General features: G+C 40.7%; 1 protein-coding gene across 1 annotated transcript in view; it reads right to left on the reverse strand.

Moving 5' to 3' along the window:
* FMN2 (formin 2) overlaps window positions 1-27,829 on the reverse strand; it is a 265,037-nt gene that overhangs the window by 91,422 nt on the left and 145,786 nt on the right. The window contains exons 11-15 of the mRNA XM_074989102.1: window positions 16,945-17,036; window positions 16,645-16,774; window positions 15,345-15,491; window positions 8,497-8,556; window positions 8,143-8,263 (exon numbers count right to left, since the gene is read on the reverse strand). Coding sequence (XP_074845203.1) covers window positions 8,143-8,263; window positions 8,497-8,556; window positions 15,345-15,491; window positions 16,645-16,774; window positions 16,945-17,036 — 550 coding nt within the window. The remainder of the gene's footprint in view (window positions 1-8,142; window positions 8,264-8,496; window positions 8,557-15,344; window positions 15,492-16,644; window positions 16,775-16,944; window positions 17,037-27,829) is intronic.

A 27,829-nucleotide genomic window follows, 5' to 3' on the forward strand; every position in this document is an offset into this window, starting at 1 on the left:
TAGAGTGTTGGGAGTTTACTAATGAAGTGCTGCCGATGCACGGCAGCACTTCATTAAGCAAATTCCCCCCCCACCCCAACGGCAGCTTCGAAGTTTTAAACTTCGAAGTACTGGCATGCGTCTAGCCGCAGCTCACCCGCCAGTACTTCAAAGTGCTGGGCCAACTTCAAAGTCCCCATAGTCCTCAGTAAGACGCATGACGGTACTTCGAAGTTTAAAACTTCAAAGCTACTGCAGGGGGGAATTTGCTTAATGAAGTGCTGCCTGTGCACGGGAGCTCTTCAGTAGTAAACTCCCAACACCCTAATCACCATCCTTTCTTCGAAGGAAGGTGGTAGTGTAGACAAGCCCAGTTAGTCAAAAAAGAATTTGATCCCTAATATTTAAACAGCACCCTGGGGCAATGAAGGCTTTTTCCAGAAATACAGGATGACCAGCAGAAAGCTCTTGCACTCTGCCACAAATTATCAAAACAGCCTATGAAACATCACATGAGCTCAGTCCCTCTTTTCAGGGTATGAATTACTCATCATTCTTGACATTTTGACATAGTTAAACATTTTCTTCTTTTAATATGCCGGCTGCAACTCATGTTAACCTCCTGATATCTCAGTCAATTTAAAAGAAGTCTGGCTCCTTTGAGGATAAGTGCCCTGCAGAGATTGTATTCTATACCCATGCCAATAGCCTACAGCAATCTCCACTCAAAGTTTTCAAGGAAATGCACAGATACACTATCTTTCATATTCACTTTGCTTTGGAAAAGTAAAACACATGTAATATTGTCTAAATGAAAAGTTTAATCTTTCTTCAGATAACTATTTATTGTCCTACAAAGTCTCCCATGACTCATGTATCTTAGAAAATCTAACCAAAAATATGTTGTTTGATGTGAAAGGACTAAAGTTTGATGTTAGTGATCCTAAAAAGATTCAGAGTTCAGGTTTGATTCAGCTAAGCAGTAGAACCCTGTTGGGTGGGAAAACTAGACTTGTTAGATATGCTACTCATATGACATACTCTAGAACATTTCACTGGAGTCTAAAAACATCTGTCCTGCTGAGCTGTGATTATTCCACATGATTAAAGGAAGCAAAGTCAATAGGAGCACAAAAGCTACTGGCAATGTTCCTGGTCTCCAGATTTGTTTTTACTGAATGAATAAGACATTCCCTATATATACCTTCTTGAAAGTTCCATTATTAAATTCTTAGCAGAGCAAGGAAGAGTAGAGGAAATTGTACAGAACAAGTGACACAATAATACCTGCAAAGTCTGTTATATTCTTCGTAAAATCTACTTTTCATAAAATTTGATTTGACTTAAGAATGTTCATAGACTTTTTCTCAATGAAAGAGCATAGCTAAAATTAATACTATCTGGGGACTGGATCTTCCAGTTGTTATTTGTAAAGCTACAGATGAACGAGGCTATCTCTCTGAAACATTTCTGAATAGACAGTCTACTATTTACAGTAAGCATTAGTTTTACCTTCTGCATAATACAGTGTATGAAAGAGCAGAACACTTTAAAACAGTGATGGACAAACATAAAATATCTAGGTATCTGTACTTTGCACTCATCCAAATACACACACACTCTTCCCCCCGCCATTTGTTATTTCCATGAACAAAACCTCTAATACAGAAGACTGATTTTTTTTTTCAAATGCAGCATATATTTTGTTCAAGGTTTCAATGATTCTCCTTTTACCTGACCAGGTTCATCTGTCCTGAGTTTAACCTGGCAGATTTTCTTTTCTCTGAGGTAAGCACAGTAATATTGAACAAAATCTAAGACACCATAATGATCAAGGGCCACTTACACAATCTGAAGGAAAATGAAATGAAAGAGATGTTTCAGTGAATTGGAAATATTTGATGAGCATGTGAACTTCCCAGTTAAATCATACTCTGGAGAGGTACAATACAAGTGAAAAAGATGTAGTATTTAATCATGGCTTTCTCAGCGCCTCTAGTATTTTCATATAACATTTACAACTAAAATCTCTAATTTTAAGGAAACTTAAGGATTTAGTAAAGGGGAATGAAAACGACAATCTGAAGGACATACTTTGCCACAAAGGGAACAAGGTCTCAGTTTTCTTTTATTTATTTATTTGTTATTGTTAAGACTTACACTAAGAACTGCTACAGCTTCAAGGGTTTTCATAGACAGCTCCTTGTTTGGAGTTTTAAGGACAATAAAACACAACTCACAGATTGACTGAAAGCCTGGCTTTAGTTTACATCTGGTTTAGGTTTAGGAGTCTGCATGCTGCACAATTTCAGTAATTAACCCCTTCAGTGATGGCTGCACAAGCTGCTAGAGTATTTTGATACAGAGTTGATGAGTTGTAAGGAAAAGCAATGTTACTATATGTTTAAGTGACTGCCTGAAGCACAGATGTACTCGTGCTTTTTTAATGAATATTTACCTCAATACATTTGGTATTTACTAATAAAAGGTAGAATGCATCTTTTCTGCAAGTGAGCATGTTAATATTTCTCATAGGCTCTGTATATCATCCCACTGCCACCTATAGATAGAAAGCTGTAAAAATGTGTTACGATTTTTCACTTAACCTTTGTAGAATTTTTAATTTATGTGACTGCAAGACTTAAACAGAGACTAAATATGACACCAATGAATTTAAAAAAAAAAAATTATGAGATGGTGCTACAAAATGATTTATAGCAGACAGATTAGAGGGGGATTGCAGAGCCAATGAAGTAAACTCTCTCAGAATTGAGGAATTTCTTATGTAACTTAATTAGTCCCCTTTCCCAAAAGCTGGAAATAACAAGCATAGCAGCACACTGAAGCCTAGTACGTTAGAGTAGCAGCAAATCATTGAGCCCTAATCCTAACCCTTGATCAGCACTAATTTAATGCCAAGCATCATGTGCAAATTGGTAGGAGGACAGTTGAAGCTGGATATGCACTGAAAATGAAGACAAATAGGGATTTGCAAGAATGAGTATAACATCCCAGTAGGGAGGGGGCTGATGTGCTTTTTGACATTGATATGGGAGTATATGATGATATTTCCCTTTTGACTTAACTTATCACAACTCATGAATGGTGCTTGCTTTGCAAATTGTGAATTTGTCTCTCCATGAATCAATTCACAGACACAAGAGCAGAGGCTTACAGTTCCAGGTAAAAACAGAATCAAAAAGTTACGCCTGGCAAATCAGGAACATTTGTACACTTTGCAGGGCTGCTGCTGAAGCTTGCTTGGAATGCACTTCGGAAATAAGACATTCACCACACGCTAAGTATTCTTGTAAAGATTTTTCGTACACATGATTTAGAGATGGGAGTGCACTTTGGTAATCTAGTCTATCCCTCTGCAAATGCAGGATGGTTATAAACATAGTACAAAGAAAATAGCACTAAAAACCCTATTCTTTAATTTGTCACATGTAACTTGTTAATTCATAATGTCAATAGTTGTCAACTGAACATGATAATAGTATCACCACATGCAAACAAGCACTGACAGAGTCATGACTTTAGATCAGCCTATTCATAGTGTAGTTGAGTCTTTTTCTGTTTTAATTTTTACTAAATAGGCAGAAAATAAATCTAACCTTAATCCTATTTCAGAGGAATTTTATTGAAGTCACAGGATGCTTTACAACTGATGAATTGTATGCTTGTGAACTAATTTACTGTTGTAGTGCTCCATGACAACATATTCAAAAGAGCTGTTTCCAGAAGGTTTAAACTCACCATAAGATGTGCATCAGAAACACAATATTTCTTCTTGCCTTGTAATGTTCAACCTCTTTCCCCACCTTGAAACCACAGGCAATTTTGCATACTCTGTTCTGGCCTACCCCTTCCTCCAACTGCCAACTCTCCAATGGCTAGAATTTGGCATAGTTTCTGATTAGTATGGAACCTCAGGTGCAAAGCATCAATGGAGACCCTGCCCCTTTCTATATCCAGTGAATGTCCCTGGTTCACCCAAAATGTAGGTTTCAAAATCCACAGTAAAGAAAACAAAACCACCTGTTTAACGTCTAGAAAATTACTTTGCCAAACCCATGTAGTAGATACGCACAATGCAGAAACCTGTGCATCAAAAATCCCCGCCCCACACACATAGTTTCTGTGACCCTAGCTGCCTGACTTTCCTTCCATGGTCAGTTGATTTAAGTCATGTGGCAAGTGCTAAAATTTCTCCTGTGGAATGGCATAAGAACAGAAGTCATCACTTGGCACAACTGCATGACAGAGGGCTGCTGACAGCCAGGAGAGATCAAAAGCGGATCAGGTTGCTTAACAAACTATATGTCACTGAATTCAAAAAAGGCTAAATTGAGAATCCTGGAGAGTTGAGAAATCTCGGGACAATTGATGGAGCCAAACACAGTAGGTGTGTTAATAAAACACCTAACTTTTCTTCAGTCTTCTATTTCTTAAAATGCCTATTACGTAACACATTAATTCCCCACCATGTATTTTTTTTTAAAGCAAGAGCAGGAGAAATAGACAGCTGTGCATTTAAAAATGTATGGTCTCCACTGTAAATTTGTATACAGCTTTTAGTTTTTCATTTTTTTCTAAATTTATAGCTGAAATCTGTTACAAACAAGAAGGCAGCAGGAAATCAACATACTTTGCTAAAAATCTTATAGATTAACTAAACTCTTAGAAAAGACTTTCCTCACTAACATTTGCAAACTGCAAGACACACAAGTCATAAACTTTAGTAAGAGACAAAAGCCTGAGCAGTCATAAGGGGAAAAACTAAAGATATTGGCATCACAAGTATTTTCTTTCCCTTGACACAAATCAACAATCCAATGCCTTTGACCCACTAAGCACTTAGGATTATCACTGTGAATTAGCATAACACAGAAAAAATTTAAAAATATTAAAAATGATTTAAGTCTGCATATCTCCACTTGTGTTATTACCTACTTACATGGGAATGTACAGCAATTACTGGAATCAATGCTTTTATTATTATATGTTTTAATTACAGTCGCAGTCTGAAACAAACCTATTGGGCTTAAGTTTTCCATAAATGGTCTCTAACAAAAGGTAATTTTGGAAGGTGACAAAATCTTCTCAGGTTTTTTTTTTTTTTTTTTTTTTTTTTTTTAAATTTTAGGAGGGCAGGAAACTACCCCCAACTTCGTCCAGTGTAAAAATAATTAACACATTTTTTTGAATAGGGACACAGTACTTTTGGGAACTGGAATGGAGGCAGTCTTTATTGACTTGTGCCTTTGCTCGAATTGAAAACACTGTATTTGTTATATCAAAGTTATGAGTGACTGAAAGTGTCTGGCTTGCCACTGAAAAAAAGGGTGAAATTCTGGCCTTATTTAAGTAATTAGGGCTGGAGTGAGTTCAGAATTTCATTGGCTGTCTATAACTTTACACAAACAAAAATATGCTGTGCCTATGCACACTGCTAGTTAAGTGTCTGATGTTTCAAAGTATTGAACCTGAGTTTTGTCACCTTTCACTGATGTCACATGGAGAGAAGCATGTTTAGCATTGAGTCTGAAGATGGCCTGCACCTTGCTGGTTCAAACTCATAGGCTGGGTCTACACTAGAGTTTTGTCGATAGAAGGGGTCTTCTGTTGACATAACTCAGGGAGTGTCTACACACTGAAAGCAATCTGTTGACAGATTCGACGGAACTCCGCATCTGCCCCAACAGTGTTATCCCTCAAAAATTTGAGGCATAACAATCTGTCAGCAGAATACTGTCGACAGAAGTACAGTGTAGGCTTTGCAGAACTGCCATTTTGCTTTCTGGCACCAGAGGGCAGTGCAGCCTGGGTGTTCTCTTTCCACAGAGCAAGTTGTGTATAGATGCAATCTGTTGACAGAGGTTCTGTCGAGACTACCCTGTTAACAATAGCTTCTGTTGACAGATGCTTCTAGTGTAGACATAGCCACAGTGCTCAGCTATTTAGGGTAGCAACTTACGAGCTTAAGGAATTTATAAGTTACACTGCAAAAGCAGCAATGCTTGAATAAAGCACAAACTCAATAAATAGTTCAAAGAAAGGTAATTGAAGTCTTTTACCTCCAGATTCAGTGTCAAACTTCTTTCTGTTGAAAGCAGTATTACATTTTAAAAATAGCATTAATGCATGGTTAACTTTGTCCCATTGTACGCCTTCAATGCACTATATTCCTTATAATTCATGAAGTGTGCAAGGTGGCAACCTTCATATTGCTGGAGCAACTTTAACCATGGAATTTTCTGACTTTTGCATGCTTGAACTTTTAAATTTAATGCTGTGCTAACAATAGTTTTTCCACATAAGTTGAGATTCACCTATGGTGTGGAGGGCCAGCATAAGGCATTGTGCACCATTCAAGAACTTCAGTAAAACTGTGAAGGACAGCGGATTAGGTTGGACCCTATATGGAACCTGGAAGCACTCCTCCACTGGTCCCAAACTGAGTATTGTTATGATAATGTGCAGGAGAAGATCATGGAAGGTGTACCTACATGAGTTCAGTAACCTTACACTGAGCAGTCCCTACTCCAGTTCTTCAGGACTAAAGCAACGGTCCTAAGGGCATCAGATTGCAGCCATGTTGTAGACTGAGGAAGAAATAGATTTCCAAGCTGATAACACCTGCTTAATTCCCCCATGCAAGGCCCAGTAATGGCATATGGATGGTGAAAATTTCCGCCTTAATGTAAAGATAGCTCAGCTCCTGGCAATGCAAAGAACACAGCTTGTGAAAAATTATCATGGCGCATAAGAGGAATTATGGTCCTGAAGCCAAAGAAGCACTTATGTGGCAAACTCCCTTCTAAATCAGGGTCTATATACTGTCATTCTCAAGAATCAAGATCGGATAATATCCCTCTGATAATCATTTGAAAGCAACAAGGGAACTGTATGAAACTCTCTCACATGGCTCAGCTGGGGACAGTTGTTTCCAGTTTACTTGGTGGTGGCTAGCTTATGCTGCTTCCTTACCCTTCAGCAAGTCTCAGAGATATGTTTGAATAGTTACATGACATGCAATTAATTTTAAAATCCTAAAAATTGAAAGTTTCAGGAATAGCTTGCACCTGGTGTGGGGAGAGCACTCATTTAGATAAAGTATGTTTACTATAGATATGCTTTCATTCTGAGAGCGGTGACTCTGTAATTTAGTGCATCATCCCTTCCTCTCAAGACTTGGCTTCAGATTCTACTTGTGGTCACAATTTAATTTGTCCCTGTTAGTGCACATTATAAAACCACCACACAACATACCACAGTTCTAAACAACTGGCAGACTCAGATTCAAAGAGGACCAGGCCTGAATTTTAGTAAAGACTATGACATTCATGAATTAACTTAATTAACATAATTATTTGGGGAATTTTTCTCAGCTCCTGTCCAAACTTCAATGGTACTAATCTCTAATCAATGTTGCTGATATTCATGGGCATTAAAGCTCTCAACATTAAAAAAGGCTATACATTGTGCATATCCTTTCCTTACAGCCCACCAAGGATTCCATATTTAAAAAGTACTTTTGAAATGTAGATTTTATTTAAGGGGACTCCCCACCACCCACCAATCACTTAAAAGTCCCTCAACTAAAAGGAAAAAAAATGCATTATGTTTTATATTTAATGTAGCCAGGCTACTTTAGCCAGCTTTTTCCATACATGAAGTTCATCATTACTTTTCATCTTATAGACTGTATTCAGGCCTATATATTTTAACCATTGGAATATGAATCTAGAAGGAAAATAAAATTAAATGTTATAAATTTCTTAATGAAGTTGTGAGACCGTACCATTGTTCTGATGGTGAAGAAACCAATGAAATTAGTTTGCCCAAGAAAGTGTTAATCCAGATTTTGCATACATACTTAGTTTTTAACTGGTGGTATTTTTATCCAAAAAAAAAAACAACAACAAAAAAAAACCACAGGATACATACTGTAACTATAACATGCTGCCCACTCACAATAAAAACAAATATCAACCCATAGAATTCCTGTCAAATCAGAGATAAAAAGGTAAAACCTAGGAGTTTTGCAAAGCATTTTACATCGCAGCTAGTTTCCAGAAGGGATTAAAAGAGTGAAAGAGTGATATTTTGTTACTGATGTATCTGCAGCCTGATCGATTTACAGTAAATTTACAGTACCTCGCAAATCTTTTCTCAGTTTGCGAAGATCTTTTTGAAAGTCTTCAAATTTCATTTGTGATGCCTGAAAGAGGTCCTGTGGCTCTGGAAGAGGAAAGATGCATTGTTCTTTTCCAGCATCCTGACAAAAAATAGAAATAAACATTTAATTTGCATTTATTTTTAAAGGTATAAATTAGAAAGATTAATACTTATTAAAATTGTTTCTGAAAATAAGTAGATGACAGCTATCACAAGCATTACTTATAAACAACCAGAAAACAGCATACAGATTCACATCATAATAACTAATATAAGGCAACAAAATGTTTAATTGTCTGTTTAGTTTTAAAATGGCAAAGAAAACTCACTCACCTCATCAAAGTTACGCAAATAATACGAGACAATATATGATAGAAGGTTTCTGCTATTATCCTGTGTAGAAAAAAACAAAATTAAATGTGACTACATTGCTAAGGTGTATTAAAGGTGTAGTGGGTGAGTATGTATATATTATATACATTAAGAAAGCTACAATTAAAGCACCTATAACCCAGGAAAGCAAAAGAATATCAGAATGGAAGTCAATATTCTATTCTATGCTGAATTACGCTGTTAAAGCAAAATACTTGCTAAATAGAAATGTACATAATGAAGTGCTTAAAGCAAAGCTGAGTTGGGGCCTTAAATGAAAAAATACAATATTGCCTAAACCTTAAATCTTTAGTTGAAAAAGCAAATGACAATCTGTGGATCTGACACCACTTAATTCATAGATTGAAAACAAATGTAAACAGGCAGGAGAAGTCTATGTAGTTCAACAATCACAGTGCTCAGGACTGCCATTGGATTGTGTCGATATTGAAAAGGAACAGTCAATTGTCCCCTAATAGAAGCACACTTTGCTTGATAATAACTACTTAGTTAGAATTACTGCTCTATGAACTGTATGTGGGAAATCTGACCTCTAGTGAAGTAGCTTTCACAGCACTAAATAAATGTACAAACTCACTCACTTCCATTTCTTGATATTGTCTATTGCCTAAAAAGCAATATCATGTGTACCGAACCCACTTCAGCAGATGCATTCATGAGGTATGCATCTGATGTAGTGGGTTTTGCCCAGAAAACCTCATGCTCAAGTTAATTTGTTAGTCTTTAAGATGCCACAGGAGTCCTTGTTTTTGCAGATACAGACTAAGGTCTGAGATGAGATGTGCTCAGAAATAAACATCCTAGTTTACAAATTATATACAATTGTTTATATGGCTCATAAGAAGAATAGAAACTCCATTTCCCAGAGGATTTCAAGATTTCCAAATTTGATTTTGTTCTCATTCAGAAAGAAAGATATCAAAATTCTCTGCAAAATAAACAACCCTACCAAAAATAAAATAAAATAACAATGATACTCTGGAGCAATATATTTTGTTTTGACAAACCTGTTTTGATTTTAACTTTTAAAGTGATATTGCAACAGAAAACTAAAACAGCAAGGCTGTGTCTACATGCACATGTATTTTCGAAAAGATAGGCCCAAAGAGCTCGGGAAGCGTCTACACATGCACTGCACTCTTTCAAAAGGAAATCGGAGGAATGCAGTGCAGACATGGAAAGCCGGACCCCAAGGAAAAATGCCCCCTTTCAAAACACTCTTTCAAAAGAAAGTACATGTAGACAGTCCACAACCAGCTCTTTTAAAAGAGAAATCCTCCATGGCAGTGGCCAGCTGGAGCATGGAGATGCCCTGCCTGTAGCAGTGGGGCTCTATGATCCTTGCATCTGGCTGCTCTTGAAGCCGTATGGATCCAGAATCCCCATGGCATGAAGCTGAGAGCAGGCAAACAGCAACAGCATGAGCTGCTCACAGCATGCCCCCTCAGCCACCCCCAACATCTGGAAAGAGTACATAACCAGCGCCTGGCAGCCTCCAGATCTCCAGAGCCCTCCCTCAAAGCCCTCACAGGGCTCCCAGGAGCCTGCCCAGAGAAGAAAAAAAGGGCCCCCTCCTGAACAGAGCCCGAGCTCTGAGACCTCCTCTGACTGTGGAAAGAGGAGATGTTGAAGGAGATGGAGTCAAGCTGCAGCCTTCCCACTTGGCACAGGGACTGGACCAGCCATGGCACCCAGAGTAGACCCTGGACCAAGAAAGGAGCAAGGTTAAAGAGCTCCATCAGGGCTACATGAGGGTCTGGGACGAGGCCAGACACTCAGAGGCATTGTCCCTCCACCTGCCCTGACTACTGAGTGCTCCACTCCCTCTTGGGGCCCCAGGAGAGCTCCCCCCCCAGTGGTCCTGGACACATTTGCAGACAAGCCTGAGCCAGAGGCCCTGGAGGAGCCAGGACCAGCCAGCCCAAGCCTGAGGTTGGACACCACCCATGACTGTTCAAGCAAGGAGGGTGACCTCATAATAGACATCCCCTCACAGTCGTCCAGTCGAGCAATGGGGAGCTGGGCATCACCAGAAGCCATTGAGGGACCCCTTGGTAAGTCCACAGAGGGGAGTGCACCCTGGATGGCAGGGCAGTGGTGACACAGCTGCCAGAAGGCTATGCCCAAACCTGGTGGACCAGGGCCAGACATCCTAGCCAACTGTGGCCCCAGCACACATGATGCCCGCCTGTGCCAGCTAGCACCCGGCCCCATGGACATTTCCGGGCGCCAGATGCATGGGACACAGGTGGGCCTGGGCCATACCCATGGATGGTCCCATCCGAGGGGAACCCCTGTGCACCCCCAACACTGCACAGATGCCACACCCATCCTGTGTAGGTCCCAGGTGGGGGGCATGGGGTCCCAATCAGGGACAGACATGCTGTCCTTCTCCCCTTCTAGCTGCAGTGATCGAGGGCCCACATAGTCTAGCTCTGTCGGTGGTCCCAGAGAGCCTCCCGGAGGTGGCAGACAGGGTCCAGGTGCCTTCAGTGGCACCACCATGCCATGCCCACAGCAGCACACAGGGGAGGATGCTGCCAACCTCCACCAGGCTAACTGGCAGAGTGGTGCCTCCAGCTCAAGGAGGATGACTTGGCCTGGAGGAGGGAGGCCTGGGACTGCCTGATGTCCCACCTGGAGGGCACACATGGGACCCTCCAGGAGCACGTGGACAATGTGGCATGGATCCTAGCCCACCATGCAGCTCCCACACTGCCCATCTCCTCACTCTCCCTGCTGAGGCCTCTACTGACATCTCCCAATGCTGCTATTTGCTGGTCCTCCCCAAACTGTCCCAGCCCTGCCATGGACCCCACACATAGGGAGGGAGTGGATCCTGGGGCTGAAGGAGGTCTTGGCCTGCAACCCCATTGCCAAGTGGTCCTCCCAGTTCAGTTCCCTCCTCACATCCCTCCCAGTTTACCTCTCCCCCTACAATGTACATAGTTGTCCCCCGAAATCACTCTAAATAATTACAGGTTTTCACATACACTGTGTGGTGGCTCAAGGTTATAAATGTTTTATTGAACACCGATGCCTGTGTCCCAAGGTCTGGTAGGGGGGTGGTGGGGGTACAGTGGTGGTGATGGTAAGAAGTGGGTGTCGGTGAGGGGGGAGTCAGTGCGGCCCAGGAGCCAAGCTTACCTGGAAGGCCTCCCTGATCCGGACCCCATTGTAGTTCACCTGCCAACTGGTGGTGGCAGCTGCCTGCCCAAAGCCTCAGGCAGCCTCGGCTGCCCACCCTTGGACAAAGGCAATCCCCTTACCCTCCATAATGTTGTGGAGGGTGCAGCTGGTGCCCACCACCTGTGGGATGTTGTGCACCCCAACCTTGTGGTGTGCAAGGAGGCACTGCCACCGCTCTTTTGGGCACCCAAAGCCTGCTCGACCATATGCCAAGCCTGGTTAAGGCAGCTGTTGAAGGCCTGGCTGGAATCAAGGTGGCCAGTATAGGGCCGCATGAGCCACAGCAGTAGGGGGTATGCCACATCTGACACCATGCAGAGTTGCATAGGGGTGTCCCTGATTGGCAGCTCCCACTGGGGGATGAAGGTGTTGGCCTCCATGCACTGGCACAGGACGGAATTGCAGAAAACCTGGGCGTCATGGGTTCGGCTTGCGCAGCCCATGTAGATATCCTGGAAATGGCCTTTGTGATCCACCAGGGCCTGGAGGACTACTGATTGGTAGCCCTTTCAGTTAATATGTGGCTGGTGCTGTGTGGTGGGGCACAGATGGGGATGTGTCCCCCATCCAGGGCTCCGAAGCAGTTCAGGAACCCCAGCAATGTGAACCGCCTGACAATAGTGCCCAGGTCCCTGACGTGGATGACCTAATGCAGGAGCATTGTGTTTATGGTGCAGAGGACCTGCATGGGATGGAGGACATCGACTTTTGTGAGGGTGCGTCGGAGTGTTCCCAGCCAGAAGCCCCAGAGGGTCCCTGAGCCAAGGGGCCTCCTCCCTCCTCCCCATGATTGGGGCATACCCTGGGCCTGGTTTTCCTCTATGAGGACTGCTCTGACAGTGGCCTTGTCCACCTCGAATTGGTGCCCCACTGAGTGGTAGGAATCTGGAGTGGCCAACTTCCACATTGCAATTGTGACCCACTCCTTGGCTACGTCTACACTAGCCCCAAACTTCGAAATGGCCATGCAAATGGCCATTTCGAAGTTTACTAATGAAGCGCTGAAATGCATATTCAGTGCTTCATTAGCATGCGGGCGGCTGCGGCACTTCGAAATTGATGCGCCTCGCCGCTGCGTGGCTCATCCCAACGGGGCTCCTTTTCAAAAGGACCCCGCCTACTTCGAAGTCCCCTTATTCCCATGAGCTCATTTGCATGGCCATTTCGAAGTTTGGGGCTAGTGTAGACACGGTCCTTGAGGGGGAAAGAGGGCTGCATAGTGGTATCTTGGTGCCTGCGTAGGAGGACGAGCCAGTGGCAGAGTTCCTGGAAGGTGTCCTGGCTCATGAGGAAGTTCCGCAGCCATGTGGTATTATCACATTGCTCCAGCACCAGCAGCTCCCACTAGTGTGAACTGCTGGGTGACTCCACAGGCACTGGGATTCCAGGGGAAAGGGTGCAAGCTCGGGTGTCCGTGTTCCCGGCAGGGCGCCTCTGTCCCCTGAGGAGTAGGGGTGCGGCCACAGCGACCGTGCACACTAGGTAGGCCTCAGCGTCCACAAACTCTGCATCCAGGACCAGGAGCAGGGTCTCATCCTCCATGGTGATGCTGCACTGGGGTCCGCGTTGCTTCTGGCAACTCGGCAGGCCTCAGCTTATGCAGGGTGGGGGTGATGGGGGGGCCTTTAAGGAAGAGGCTGGCTGTAGGCCCCGGAAGGGCTTGAGAGCTATGCGACCGTCTGCGGCATCTTCGGCTCTGTTCTTTCTAAAGAGCGCTTGTAGCCCATGTGGACACTCCTTTTCGAAGGAACAGATCAGAATTTTGAATGAGGGGATCAGACCCGTGATCTGCCTTTGGCGTGTGGTTGCACACTTTGGAAAGCCCAGATTTTGATTCCTAACTTTTGATGTTGGCCTTTTGATGGTAGGCCCTTATGTAGACACAGCCCAACTGAAAATAAATTTAAAAAAGAAAGCATTTACTTTGATTTGTTAGAACTTCCTTCTATTTACACTCCAAAATGAAATTTTCATGAAAACCACACAATTGTGTGAAACACTTTGATTTTGACCATACTGCATTTTCAGTAAAAGGTTGTCCCAGTCGAGTTTCTCCAAAGCTGTAAGTGTTTGCATTTCATATAATTATTTGCAATTATATTGGAAGAATGGGCCAGTGAACACGGAAGCAAATTAGACATTAAGGGTCCAATTCAGCATAGCACTTCAGACGCGCTTAAATGCTTTATAATATCTATTTTAGTTTCAGTTGAACAGTCAGGGTTAAGCACTGGTTCCCCTAGGCTTGAACAGGAACAAGGTCTGATTAAAGCAATCTGCCATGTTAGGAGTACAATGGCACGTACAAAGTCATACATTCAAACTGAACTCGTGGTGGCAGAGTATCTTTCCTTACTGCCCAAAATGACAAGGACAGCAGCAGAGGACACCCTTACCCCCAACATGAATGTCTGCTTGAAAGCAGAAACAGGGACTCTCTCTGGAGAGAGAACAGTACCACTAAGCCCATACTTAATCCAGTAGGGAGGTTATTTCTGCCTGGGTGAATGATCATGGGTTACAGTGAACTCTTCTGGTTCTGCAATTCTTCTGGTTCTCTGTGCCTTAAATATTGAGTCTCTTCTGGTATGGCTATGGTCTGAAGAACTGGGTCTGTCAGATGAAAGCTCACCTAATAAATTATTTCGTTAGTCTTTAAAGTGCTACTGGACTGCTTTTTTTTGTTTTGATAACATATAGACTACCACAGCTTGCTCTCTGCTACCTCTCAGAACTGTTTCAGACTCTATGCAGATATCACAATGTATCATAGTTACATTCAGGTCATATTTTCAAGTTGTTTTTCCACAAACATGAAGGCCTGAAACTTACTAAATGAAAGCACAGTTTCCGATTTAAGCAGGTCACTCCAGGAGACAGAGTCATAGCCATGCATACGTGGTGCCCTTGCTGTATTCACCATTTTCATCCATACAGCTATGTTAGGCAGCTTAAAACAAGATACTTACCATTGTGGCCATTTCTTACTATTACACAGCCCAGTAATTCTCAGTAATTGTGGCATATGCATGCCTTGCAGATTCATAAGATGAATCTTGGGTTCTCTTATTTGTCCATAAAGGAAATGCATCACATTTTAGATATTAAGGCTCTTATTATTAGGTATTTTATATGGTAAATATAAACATATGCTGCTTTTTCCATAGACATTTCTGTCTTCCCAAATCAGCTTTTGCTGAAACTCTTTTTTTAAAAACAGTTTCCACTTCTGACAAATTTAAGATAAAAAAATAATTTTACGGAAGAAAACACTTACTGAAACAAAAGCCATAAATATACAGCATATAAAGACTCAGATATGCACTGAGGCCGGAGGTAAGACAATTTTTAATATGAGACACTGATTTGTTTGTCAGTTTAAAAACCACAGAAATGGCAGATTCATTTCAAAATGGTTCTACAAATAAATTCGGTCTGTTAGTACAATCAAATCTGCACCTAGTGATAAACATTTCTCTGTCTGATACTACCTTTAATTTTATGCAGGACCTGGCATATATTTATCAAGAAAGGGGAAATTAAACAGTATTTTACTCTTAAAGAATGCAACATTCTTTTTCTACAGCCAAAATACTTACACTGCTCTTAACATCTTTCAGCTTAGGAAGAATGTCCAATCCAAACCCATCTGCTTGTCCCCGTGTCCTATTTCCACCATTCATGTAATTTCCAAATGCAAGAACCAAACCCAGAACCTGCATAACTCCTGCCCCGCTTTTCAACATCTGTAAAATATATTTTAAAAATTTCAGTTCTTAATATATTTTTTTCTTTAATGAAGTATGGAGCAGTAATTAAAAGATTAGTTAAAAGCTTTAGACTATAGTTTGATGCTGCCTTTTACACTGTAGTTATGAGTTTGAGATTTTCCAAAATTATACCAAGGACACTCAGATCTCCCACAATAATTACAGTTTGCAGCAAATTAAAATCTCTCTAATTTTAGCACATATGATTACTCTCAAAGTAGGTATTTGGGAAAGCGTGTTTGTACTTTTCAAGTTACTACATGATTTATGAATAAAATAAAATAAAATATAACAGATTGACCATTCAGAAGGAGGCTACGGTACTTTCTTAGAACATCTTGGTATTCTCAAGTGGTGTATTTGCTTTGGTCCCTGATCCAGCAACCAGTTCTGCAAAGGCAATACATATGCAGCAGATGGCATAACTTGCCATATGGAGGCCTTAGGGAACACATATTTCTAATATACATAAGAGTTTTTCATGTTAAAATTACCATAGTATAGAGATTAAAGTTATTCAAAGTATGTTCAAATGTTTCATACAAGTTTACAAAAAAAATCTGCCTTACTTAAACAAAACTACTGCTTTAGTACTAACTTTACAGCAGATCTCTAAGCTGTATTGTAAACAAGAGAGCTCGCATTATATCTCTTTAATAAGGTATAATAAATATGCATATTATTAAAGTATGTGACCCTTTTCTTTTTTTAAGGAGACAGCTCATTTAGATCAGATATCCCAGAGCTGTTGAACACAGTTTCAAAGTCAAAGCATCCACTCGAAATGAGCTAAAACGGCATTCATTTGGAAAGTGCAAGAAGTGAGACAGTAACTATGAAAATTAAGATTTTGTTTTGGCAAAAGCAAAAGTTATGGTATTCCCTAGAGGTTGATGTGTATTGGCTGCAAACTCGTGAAGTTACAGCTCAGCAGCGAATGCCAATTTTGAAATTTTCTTTGATCTTGAAGCACAATCATAAAATGTTCCATTCTACAGGACTGCGATCCCTCAGATTTAATGAGTGCTTAAAGTAAATAAAAGAAAACTTCTGTAACATGAGTATAGCTGAATAAGAAAGATTAAATATCAGAAAATTTAGCTCTACCTTTGTACAGAGCAGAACCTACCTCACACAGTTTCTGTAGCAATTCAAGTTTACGTCGGATAAGGCAAATAGTCTCTGAAAAGGTTGACTGGAATAAAATACAAAATACTCGTTCTGAAAAGTTGGGGATTAATGAGAGTTCATAAAGAAACCTGGAGGAATGATTAAAGAAAACAATTTAGTTTAGTTAGTGGAGATTTTTCACTTGTTTTTGCTTCTTTTAACAATTCTAGTTAGGTTACTAGAATACTTTAAGTTGGCCTAAAGAATGTAGCATATGCTGCTCCCAACAATCATATTTTGTTGAAGGTAGTGTCCTTACTGTTCAGGTTTGTCCAAAGATTTGGCACTCTCTCTCTCTTTGGATGACTTGCCGTGCTTTTCTATTTTTTCCAGTTCATCTGATTGCGCTCTCTGGAAAAACAAAACAACAAAAACAAGCAAAGAAATTAAAAAGTGTTTATTCAAAAGCTAGACAATTAAGCTTTACAAATAATTATGCCCTAGTAACAAATCATTGTTTAAACTTTTCCTTTGAGCATCTGTTCATGGTAAAACTACTCAATTCATGGAGTGATTTTAAGTGTAAATATGTTTGATTAGAAACAGAACATTTCTGAATCCTCCAAATAACATTATTGACTATTAGTAATCTGCAAAAAAGATTTATTCATTGAAGTATGCATTGAGACAATACTTCTTTCCTGCCCCTCCACTCCCTAGTTTATTTTTTCCCCTCTTTTGGATGTTTATAAAGTCTCCAAGATCAAAGTATTTCCCTTTTAAGTGGTATTTCTTATTAAAAAAATCAGTTGGGTTGAATGTGATTTGAAGTTTATCTACATATATTGTTCAGTTGTACTTGACTTTTATTCGAGATTTGGGAAAAAGGAATGGAATAACAAAGGCTATTTCTACACTAGAAGCGTCTGTCAGCAGAAACGTCTGTCGACAGAGCTGTGTCAACAAAATCTCTATTGACAGAGTGCAACTATGCACAAAAGCAGATTTCCAGAGCAATCTGGTCTGTCAACAGAGAGCAGCCAGACTGCCTTGCCCTCTTTCAACAGAACAGCTGACTGGAAGCTCTGCAAACAGGGCTGTCCAGTGAACTTGAAGGCCTCTCTCTCAACAAAAGTGTTATTTCTCAAATTTTCGAGGACTAACACTGTTGAGCCTCTGTTGACAGAACACTTTGTGTGTGTAGATGGTCCTTAAATTATGTTGACAGAAGACCCCTTCTATCCATAAAACTCTCTAGTGTAGATGCAGCCTCAAGGTGGATCTAGACTACAGAGATCTGTCAACAGAAGAGGCTTTCTGCAGACAAAACCAGGGAGTATCCACACAACAAATGTGTCCTGTCGAGAACCTGTCAACAGAATGCAACAGTTTTACCAGCAGAGTTCTGTCTTGACCGTATAAGGCATAGCATCTGTGAATGGAATCCATCAACAAAAAATAGTGTAGATGCTACAAGGGCCTCTGTTGACTGAGAGGACTTTTGGTTCACTAGGCAGCTCTGTTTGCAGAACTTTCAGTAAGCTGCTCTGTTGACAGAAGGTGTTGACAAGGGTAGCCTGTACTAGGTGTGGACGTGTTTGGAGACAGAGGTTCTGTCAGGAAATATCTGTCAACAGTGATCTCTGTTGAAAGAACTTTGTAGTGTAGACACAGCTAAAATGAAATATTGAGCTGATTGAAATGCAAGTATGATGCAAGACACATAGCAATACATGAACAAATAACTATGATACTTTTCCTAGAATATAATGGATCCCACTTTATCATTAAAATTTCATACAATAACATGCAAAGCTTATTTTTCTCCTTGACATTCTTTCCTTGGATGACCCTGTAATAGGGCATGTGATCTTTATTTGCACTTTTACTGTTAAGTAAAGACAATGATATTTCCAAGGGCACAAATCTTTTTATATTCATTGCCACTGCAATAAATTTTCCTCACTACAGTGAAGCATTATCAGCAGATAGGAATAAGGGGATTTCAAAGTTGGAGACAAGCTGCATGGGAGGGAAAAGCGGCAATTTTGAACTGCCGCAGCTGGCGGCATGCTAATGAGGTGGTGAATATGCATTAGCATGGCCATTTCCAAGTTTTCTCCAAGTGTAGACGTAACCTAAACAGATGATTTATAGCACCACAATTCAGTCAGTCAACAAGAAGCCGAAAGAATTAGATTTGGGATGACCTTTAACTATTTAGAAAAAATGTATTACGTTAAGAAAGTAAAAGTCTATATGAGTCAATGACCAGGGAACTGAAAATTTATCCCAGATTCATCATTTAGGACACCTTGTTAAAAAAAAGAATCTGCTGTAGGATTTCTTTGCAGACCACTTGAAGTTGGAGCAGTACAATGCCACAAGTCCCCAATACTTGCCAACCACTTGAAATGCCAGAGATCGTTCCCCCATAAGCATGGGATCTTTTTTTGTTCAAAAGGGTCGGCCTCCCAGTAGTCTGTTGTTGAAACGACAAGGACTCCAAAGGATAAAATATTCTCTGCCTGAGCCAAGATATTCACTGTCTTTTTCAGCAGTAGGCCCAGTTCCTGGCTACCTTTCTGATCAGATAGACTATAACCAACTGTATTGCACGTGTGTATTACACACCACCATTTTGGGGTGAGAGGAATAAGGCTCGTCAATGGTAATTTACAGCATTTATCTCCAGGATGTAGACTTTGAGCATCTATAATACAATACCCTGCAGTGTGGATTTTCCTACCCTGGGTGTTCTCCTTATTTATTAAAAGCAAAATCCATTTGAGTCTTACACTGCTCATTCTATTGAAGGCTTCAGTCAAGTGATTTCTGATTAATTTGGGGATGGTAGAGCCATGTAGCTTTCTAGACTGCCATTGTCTACCCGTACTCCAAGAAGAAGTTGTTGAAAGGTTCTCTTATGATACTGACATCAGGGAAACAAGTTTTGATGCAAAATATTATCTCCAGGAGGTTTCGCAGATGTGAGCTGGGGATTGGTAGAGATGTGGATTACAGTTTTCAATACATGGACTGTTTCCATAGCCGTATTAAGGCAACCTGGGTTTGATGCACACCTTGGACATACCCCCACCCCCTAGGCTTTTCCATTGTGTCATGACCCTATTTCCCCCACTTGGAATGACTTAAGAGAGAGCCCCATGTAATTAGTTCAGAATGACAGAGGCATTCCCTCTGCACTCTCCACCATGACAGGCAGGAGTGTTTCCCTTCCCTCTGGTGCATAAAGATTTCAGGTGACATGCTGCACAAATATTTAGATCCCACATGCCCACTGCACTCATTTTTCTGCCACACGCACAAACCTCTGCATGAGTGCTGTTGGCAAAAGACCCCAATTCAGTTATGCATTTATAAACATAAATAAGGCATGTCACACCTCTCAGAGTTACTCTTTAAGGATGCCTACTGACACCACACTGCATCAGCTATTCTACGGTCTCATGTTCAAATTTCTCCTCAAAGCCACAAAGAGCTACACACACTTTTTATATAAATGAAACCCAAGGAATTGATGTAAACAACTGGCTCCAGGAGCAGTTGCCATAACCATTGGCTTTTAGCCCCCAGGCATTAATTATCAGGGAACTATACAGCTGGATGTAACCTCCAAATGTTAGTGAGTCAATTCCCCCATTCTGAAGCAGGACCACGAATGCCTAGACAATCCATGACAGGGTCTTGAAAACCTCAATGGGAATTCTCCTTGAGGGAACTGGAGGTCTAAATTTTATGGCTTGGGCCCATCTCTAGTCATTCCGGCAATTCTCTCAAAATTGTGTGAACAGTTTGGGAAGGGAACTGTGATTAACTGTCATCTTGGGAAGAATGAATTCACAATACCTTCAAAAGATTTTTGCAAGCATATTTCTCTGCATCAGTGCCTCAAAACACCTTACATAATGCATTCTTATTCCAAAGGCTAAACATGTCAAGCTGCTAGAGGATCAATATTTCTCCCTAGTTTCTCTGTCATCATTTCTCTTTTCCTTGCTAAAAGACATGCCTTCTTAGGCTACAAGACCTTTTTAGTTAAGCTGATCAACTGGAAAACATGCATTTTTAAATGCTCCATGACCAATAAGCTGTATGCCATAGCAGTGAGGTAAGAGATAATACTGGGTACTCCTATAGCTCCTCAGATGTTGTCCTTCTGTGTACATAAACCCACAGCACAAATCTTTCTGGGGCTTATTATTTACCAGATGAAACACTGTCAAAGAGATTTTGAATGCTAGACTAGAGATACAAAGTAAACATAAGTTTTCCACATTAATGTGCTGTTAAAACATAGGATAATAGATTTAACTAAATGTTTTTGTACACTTGATCAGTAAAATGTACTTATTTTCTGATTTCTGTTACTCCGGGGAAGACTAATGAGTAAACTCTTAGAAAGTGTATTAATATGGAAGCAGAAGTAGAAACACGTGGAAGGAAAGACGACAGAATGATTTTTATCCATCAATGTAGAACATCATCTTTCCAGACGATGGTAGCTAAGTTGAAGAAAGCATTCTTCCATCAAGCTTCTGTATCTGTACCAAGGCCAGGTTGGTCCTCTAGGATGTGGATTTTTCATATTCGAGTGCCACAGCTATGCCAATCTAAGTTTTAATTGTAGACCAGGCCCACAGTTTGTCAGAATTTTGATTCAGACTCATCTCTATTAATATCCTACCTTAGGCCATCATCCTTAGTTATACGCTTTCTGTTGAGATCAACAAAATGGTAAAGGCAACTTCAAATCATTGGAACCGCATAATCTACTGTGAATATAATGTGTGCCTGAAGAAAGTTTATGACATATTAAAAAGTAGCATTAATTTTAGCAAGACCCTTACATATCCTAAATATGTAGTAGGGTTTCTAAGAACAGAGAATTAAAATTAGATTTTTATTTCAATCACGTTTGCAAGAAATTAAATGGATTTTTTTTCTTCTCAGATATGAACCTATTTAAAGTTGAATTTGAAATTAAGGGCTATATATACAACATTAAAACAAAATATACGTTGTATCAATAAGCACTCACCAAATTTTGATGAGTTAAATGGTGGTTTTTATTATAAACAAACAGAGGACAAAACTTAACTATTGAGATTGACTCAAGTTTCATAAATATTCATGTTATATAAGTATCTATATTATTTTCAGTCTTTACATTGATTTCCCTGCACTGAAAACAGGGGGGCTGACATGTACAACACCCTCTTCCTAAATGAAAGTTCATATTCTTATAACTATCATGCTAAAAATGGTGAACTGCTATAAGAGTGTAAATGAAACTCAAATCATGAGAATTAAAACTTTCTTGGTCTCATGATTTATCCTAAGGGTGTATGTGAGGGGGAGATAAGCCAACAGTTTTATCAAGAAAGTAGCTTATCTTGAACTATTACTTATGAATTTATTAAAATTTTGAACTATGTTTTTTAAGAAATGGATTCTGATACAAAAACTGTTTTATGGTAGGTTTAAACTAACATCTGATTAGCTTCTATGATGGGGTAACTGGCTCTTTGAACATGCGGAAAGTCAGTGGATGTGATATACCTTGACTTTAGGAAAGCTATAGATAGTCTCCCACAGCATTCTTGCCCATAAATTAAGGAAGTATGGATTGGAGACATGGACTATGAGATGGATAGAAAGCTGGCTTGACAGACAGGCCCAAGTGGTAGTGTTCAATGGCTCAATGTCTGGTTGGCACTTGGTTACCAGTAGAGTGCCCCAGGGACTGGTTCTAGGGCCAGTACAGGTCAACATCTTTATTAATAACCTGAATGAGGGGATGGATTGCACACTCAGCAAATTTGCAGACAACACTAAGGTAGGAGGTAAGGTAGAAACACTGGAGGGTAGGGATTGGGTCCAGAGTGACCTACACAAATTGGATGATTGAGGCAAAAGAAATTTGATGAGGATGGAATTTTGCACTTGGAACAGAAGAATCTCAAGCACTGTTACAGGCTGGGGACCAACTGGCTAAGTAGCAGTGCAGCAGAAAGGGACCTGGGTGTAGAGGCTCCACTGCATATTTTGAAAGAGCTCATTCTTTCAAAAAATGTTTCCAAATAACTTGCTAGTGTAGACACGGTCTCTCTCTTGAAAACATCCCCTACCATGTAGATACAGACTTAGAGTAAATAATGCGGTAGAAGCTCAAAGTTATGAACACTACTGAATGGAAGTGTTTGTAAATGAAATTTTCGTAACTCAGAACCCAACATGATGGTTATCCTTTCAAAAGTTTACAACTGCACTTTGACTTATAAACTTTTACTATGGAGAAAAAAAAATGATGCTTCCCCCACCACACACCACATTTTTAAGTACTTTATGTTTAAGTGCAGTTGTTGTATCTTTTGTGATGTGTGTTTCCAATAAGGTGTGTGGTTGACTGCTCAATTCATAATTCAACTGCTGGAAACTCAGATTCTATTGTAATACCAGCTCCTGTATAGTGCATCTTTTCAGTAGCACACACCAGAAGATTAGCACTTCACAAGAAGCTATACAACTGTCAACAAAATGTAGATACAAAACAGTGATCCACTAATAAAGATGTTACTATCTAATTAGAATGTTGGTTAATAATCCTGAACAAACTACACAGGTGTCTTTTTTCATTTAAAAATCACAAAATATGTATTTAGTAACTATGTGGTTTAAGAAGCCTTTAATTCCTCAGTAAACAGGAACTGAGCCATCAAGCCTGTGGTTTTTGAAATTAGGGTGTGCTTAAATCTGGAGGCTGCCCAAACTTTATTCACATCTAGAAGTGAAAGCACCATGCCAAACATGTGCAATCACAAAAAATTACATTCTGAAGGAAGATTGTAAAACAAATGCTCCCATATGTTCCAGGGAGATCAAATAGAATGGCTGAAGATTAGCACACTGTTAGATAGTTAGATATCTAACTATCTGGAGAAGAAAATCTTCAGACCTGAGAATTATATTAATATGCACATAGTATATGTACATAGTAATGAAAGGAGGCACGTGAGCTAATTATTCTTAAAAAAAGTTCTACAAGACACAAAGGCTGCATCTATGCTAAGAGATAAATTCGAATTTATTAATACCAATTTTGTAGTTCTGGAATTTGTACATTCAAATTTGACCATCCTCACCTCACCACGTGTTCCTCACACAGTCAAATTATTTCTGCCCCAGTTAATTGGCAAACATCAACTGTTACAGTAATGCATTGTGGGAAGCTATCTCACAGTTCCCTCATCCCCATAGCATTCTGGGAACACTCTCTGGTCTTTGAGATCACCTTCCCACATTGCATTTTCCCCATTACTCTCTGGTAACAAGCAAACTTCCATCTTGCCAAAGGAAAAGTAGGGGATCCAAAGAGATGGCAAAAAAACTTTACAGAAATCTCTTCTTTCTGTAGCTGAATTCTCAACTGGCCATCTACTGAGTGTCCCTGCTCTCGTGACTGCATCCGATCTCTGAAAATAATACGAGACCGTGAAAAGCTTGAAGAAAAAGAAAATAGGAAGTTTAAAAAAAAAGAAAAAGAAGAGTTGCTGATGGGAGGGTCTTTGGCTTTCCAATGCACTATAAGGGTTCTGTGCAACAGCTGTGTTCTCAACTGGCCATCCACTGACTGTCCCATCTCCCATGAATGCATCCAATTCCTGAAAATAACACAGGCACAGACTGTATTCTCAAAGTTAGAAGAAAGAGGATAGAAAAGTCTAGGAAAAAAGGTTAACTTTCCTCTTCACTATGTTGACATTGCCAACATGGTTGATAGCCATGAAATGTCATACGCTGAACTTATAATGAAAACAGGAATCTCAATTAGCCCTCCCCCCATGTTTCTGAGGGGCAAGCATGAAGACAGATGGAAAATGTTGGCAAAAAGATTTTATAACAGAAACAGCAAACCAGCAGGTGTCTGCAATGGACAGCAAGCCCCTGAATATATTTTCGGCTTGGGTCAGAGCAGACTGTGGTCTGCAGCTGCACAGCTGGTAGTCCCCCTCGCTATCTTAGCCACTGGGGGAGACATCCCCGTGGCAGCTACAAGCCCCCAAAATTCTTTCTTGCCCTTGGAGCCCAAAATGCATGTAAGATAGGTCATGGTGCTGCCTGGCAGCATGGTCAGCACCTAACGGCAGGTGCATCCTTTCACTGGGTGGGGGGCTACCCACGTGATGAGGCAGAGCACGGGAAAGACCCCAACTGCTTGGTGCCTGTGTGGGATGAAGAGGGGTTTGGACACACATGTAAACCGCTGAGAGAAGTTTTTCGGTGTCTTATGCAAGCAGAACCCCCCACAAAACTCTTGTTGCCACGTGGTGCAGCAGGGCAGCAGCTGGCACCAGGCAGAGCAGAAAAAAAAAACGTGTAGAGACAGAACCACGAACGCCCTGCAGGAGCTTTTTGTAATGGGTAGATGCGCTCACAGCGCTAACAGCAAAGAGCGACATTTCTCAGGCTCTTACACAAACATGAGTGCACAGCCACAGGCTTCCTGGTCCTGCTTTGAAATTCACAGTCTTCCTGTTACTTAATTCTGGCTCAGCTGGAGAGCAGAGGCCAGAGTGGAGCACTGAGGGGCATTGTGGGTTACATACGAGACATCTCTGGAGGCTGATAAATTTGATATTAAGATGTGGTGCTTCCACACTGGCCTTTAATCGAACTTTTTTAATTCAAGCTTGATGCTATACCCATCAGGTAACAACGATATTGTAATCTTGATATTAGTGCTCCCTAAATTGAGCTAATAGTATTTAAAGCGAAGACAGTCACATGGTAAAATCGAGCTAACTACCTTAAATTTGAATTTATTTCATAGTGTAGATGCAGCCTGAAAGTGTTGCTAAAAAACAAGGGGCAAGTCAAACACACCAACCCATCTAGTAACATCAGGACCCTAAAATTACTACTTGTATTACAGTGCTACCTACTGTCACCAACAGAGGTCAGGGCCCTATTTTACTAGGTGCCATAGAAAAGTATAATAAGTTATAGCCCAGACATCACTGAGCTTACATTGTAAAGAGATAGAAGCTCTGTAAAGATGGGAAGCAGAGAGAGTGGCTTGCACCAGATCACATAACAGGGCATTGGTGAAGTTTACATTTAAATCAACATCTCTGGGGTCTCAGTGTAATGCCCTGTACACTAAACTTCACAGCCTGAAATAAATCTATTCTCTTCCCCCTTGCCAATATTAGCTAGTGTGTTAGTAAACACCTAAGGTAGCTTAATACATATCTTATTTCTCACTTTGATCAAGGTACAGAAGTTGCTTTCAGCTATGCTTTCAGTTGTGTCCAAAATAAATATAGAACCTGCCTCCAGGGGCTTCACTGTTCCTACATCCCAAACAGAAAACATCAAAGGCGTGCTGCCAATAATGTCATTCTTTTATGTAAGCCATTTGAAAAGAGTGCCCAAAATGCAGTAGTCAAAATACAGGCAGTGGAAAGTGTGTTGCACAGGCACTTCAGGGAATTGGTGACCGTCCCTTGTTAGCATGGCTGACCTTCTTCAGCCACATGGAGAAGATCCTTAGATTTCAGTAAAAAAAAGTTTCTATTGTTTTGTAAAATTGGTGAGTGAAACATTGGTATGAATTCAAAAGAATGGTGCACAAGGGCATGATCATGGTGGGCAGGAACTGGTAAAGTTAGGAATGGGAACTCCTAGAAATAATGGAAGCTATGTTTCTTAAAATATGTAGCGCTCTAAAGCTGAACTGCCCGCTTCTCATTCAGGTTGCTGTCATACCTGATTTTAACCCCTGCCTCCCTCACCTCCTGTATCACCTTCCTTGCTTTCCAGCACCACTAAAAATCACATCCATTCCAGCAGTTCATGAGGAAGAAAAGGAAAGGAGGCAGGCCAGGCTGCTGCTACAGAGTGTCCCCACCTCTCCTCTACTGCCAGAGCCATCCTTCTCAAAGTGAACTGCCTGGTCTACCAACAGAGAGGATTCTCTAGGCAGCATTTCCCAAAGTGTGGTCTGCAGCCCAGTACACGTCCTTGGAAAACAAAATATCATTCCTTAGAAAATACACAAATTATGGCTATGTATTATTATTGTGAATAAATAATAAACAGGGAAAAGGTATTCATTTTTCTTTTTTAAATATGCATTTATATTTTTGGGCTGCAAAAAAAAGGTACTGAAAAAGGGGGTCCCAACTATATAAAGTTTGGGAAAATTACTCTGATAACGAGAGGCTGCAGGACATCCACCTTTCCAAAGACTCCACCCAACAAAAGCCAGAAGCTACAGAACAATTTGCCTGGTACCATACTATGTAAGAAACAGCTATCTGATAGACAGGTCCACAGAAAGAACCTCCATGAGGTGCTGGAGAAATGAAGTATGGAAAGTTGAAAGGAGTAGGGAATGGAAGAAGAAACAGATTTAAAAAAAGAGGAAAAAACATGGAAATGATGGAATTTTTGCAAGTGAGAGAGGGAAAGAACACTTTAATGATGGATTTTGCTAAAGCAAATATTTGGCATTGAAAAATCATGAGCTGGAACACGGAGGGATATACACTTAAAATTTTGGCAGCAAATAATTGATTTTTTCCACTGAAAATACAAGCTATTGGATAATTTATTATCATTGCACTCTCTTAAGAGTAAGATCATTTTTGGAAAACAGATAATTGAAATAGCCAAATTTAATTAATAGGGTAACAAATAACTTCACTTTCCTTCATTTAGGCTCTGTAAAAACACCCGAATGCTATCTCTGTGAGAAAAGGCCATGTGTGGCATGACAGAGATCAGACAGATCTAGGAAAAGAAAAAGAAAAACACAAATTTTGAGCACCATTCGCGAGACCCTGTTTTGGTTTTGTTTTCCTCTGCAGCATGAAGCATAATATATTCTCTGGAGCTTGAAGCCATTAACTCAAGAGTTAATTCATCCAGGAATTGTGGGCCTATTGCAGTAGTGGGCGGGTGAATTCTATGATTCTATGGTCTGCAATGTACCGGATGTCAGACTAGATGACCATGACAGTCCCTTCTGGCCTCAATGTCAATGAAGGTTTCTGTGCTTCAAGTGGGCCAACAGACTCACCAGGCATCTGGGCAAGATTGCAGGGCGGGCCAGCTCTGTGCTCCTGGACAGGGCGTTGCCTTGGGTGGAAGAAGTCAGCGTAGGACAGCCAGCCCTG

This window comes from Carettochelys insculpta, chromosome 3 (genome assembly GCF_033958435.1).
Source record: "Carettochelys insculpta isolate YL-2023 chromosome 3, ASM3395843v1, whole genome shotgun sequence".
Lineage (NCBI taxonomy): Eukaryota > Metazoa > Chordata > Testudines > Carettochelyidae > Carettochelys > Carettochelys insculpta.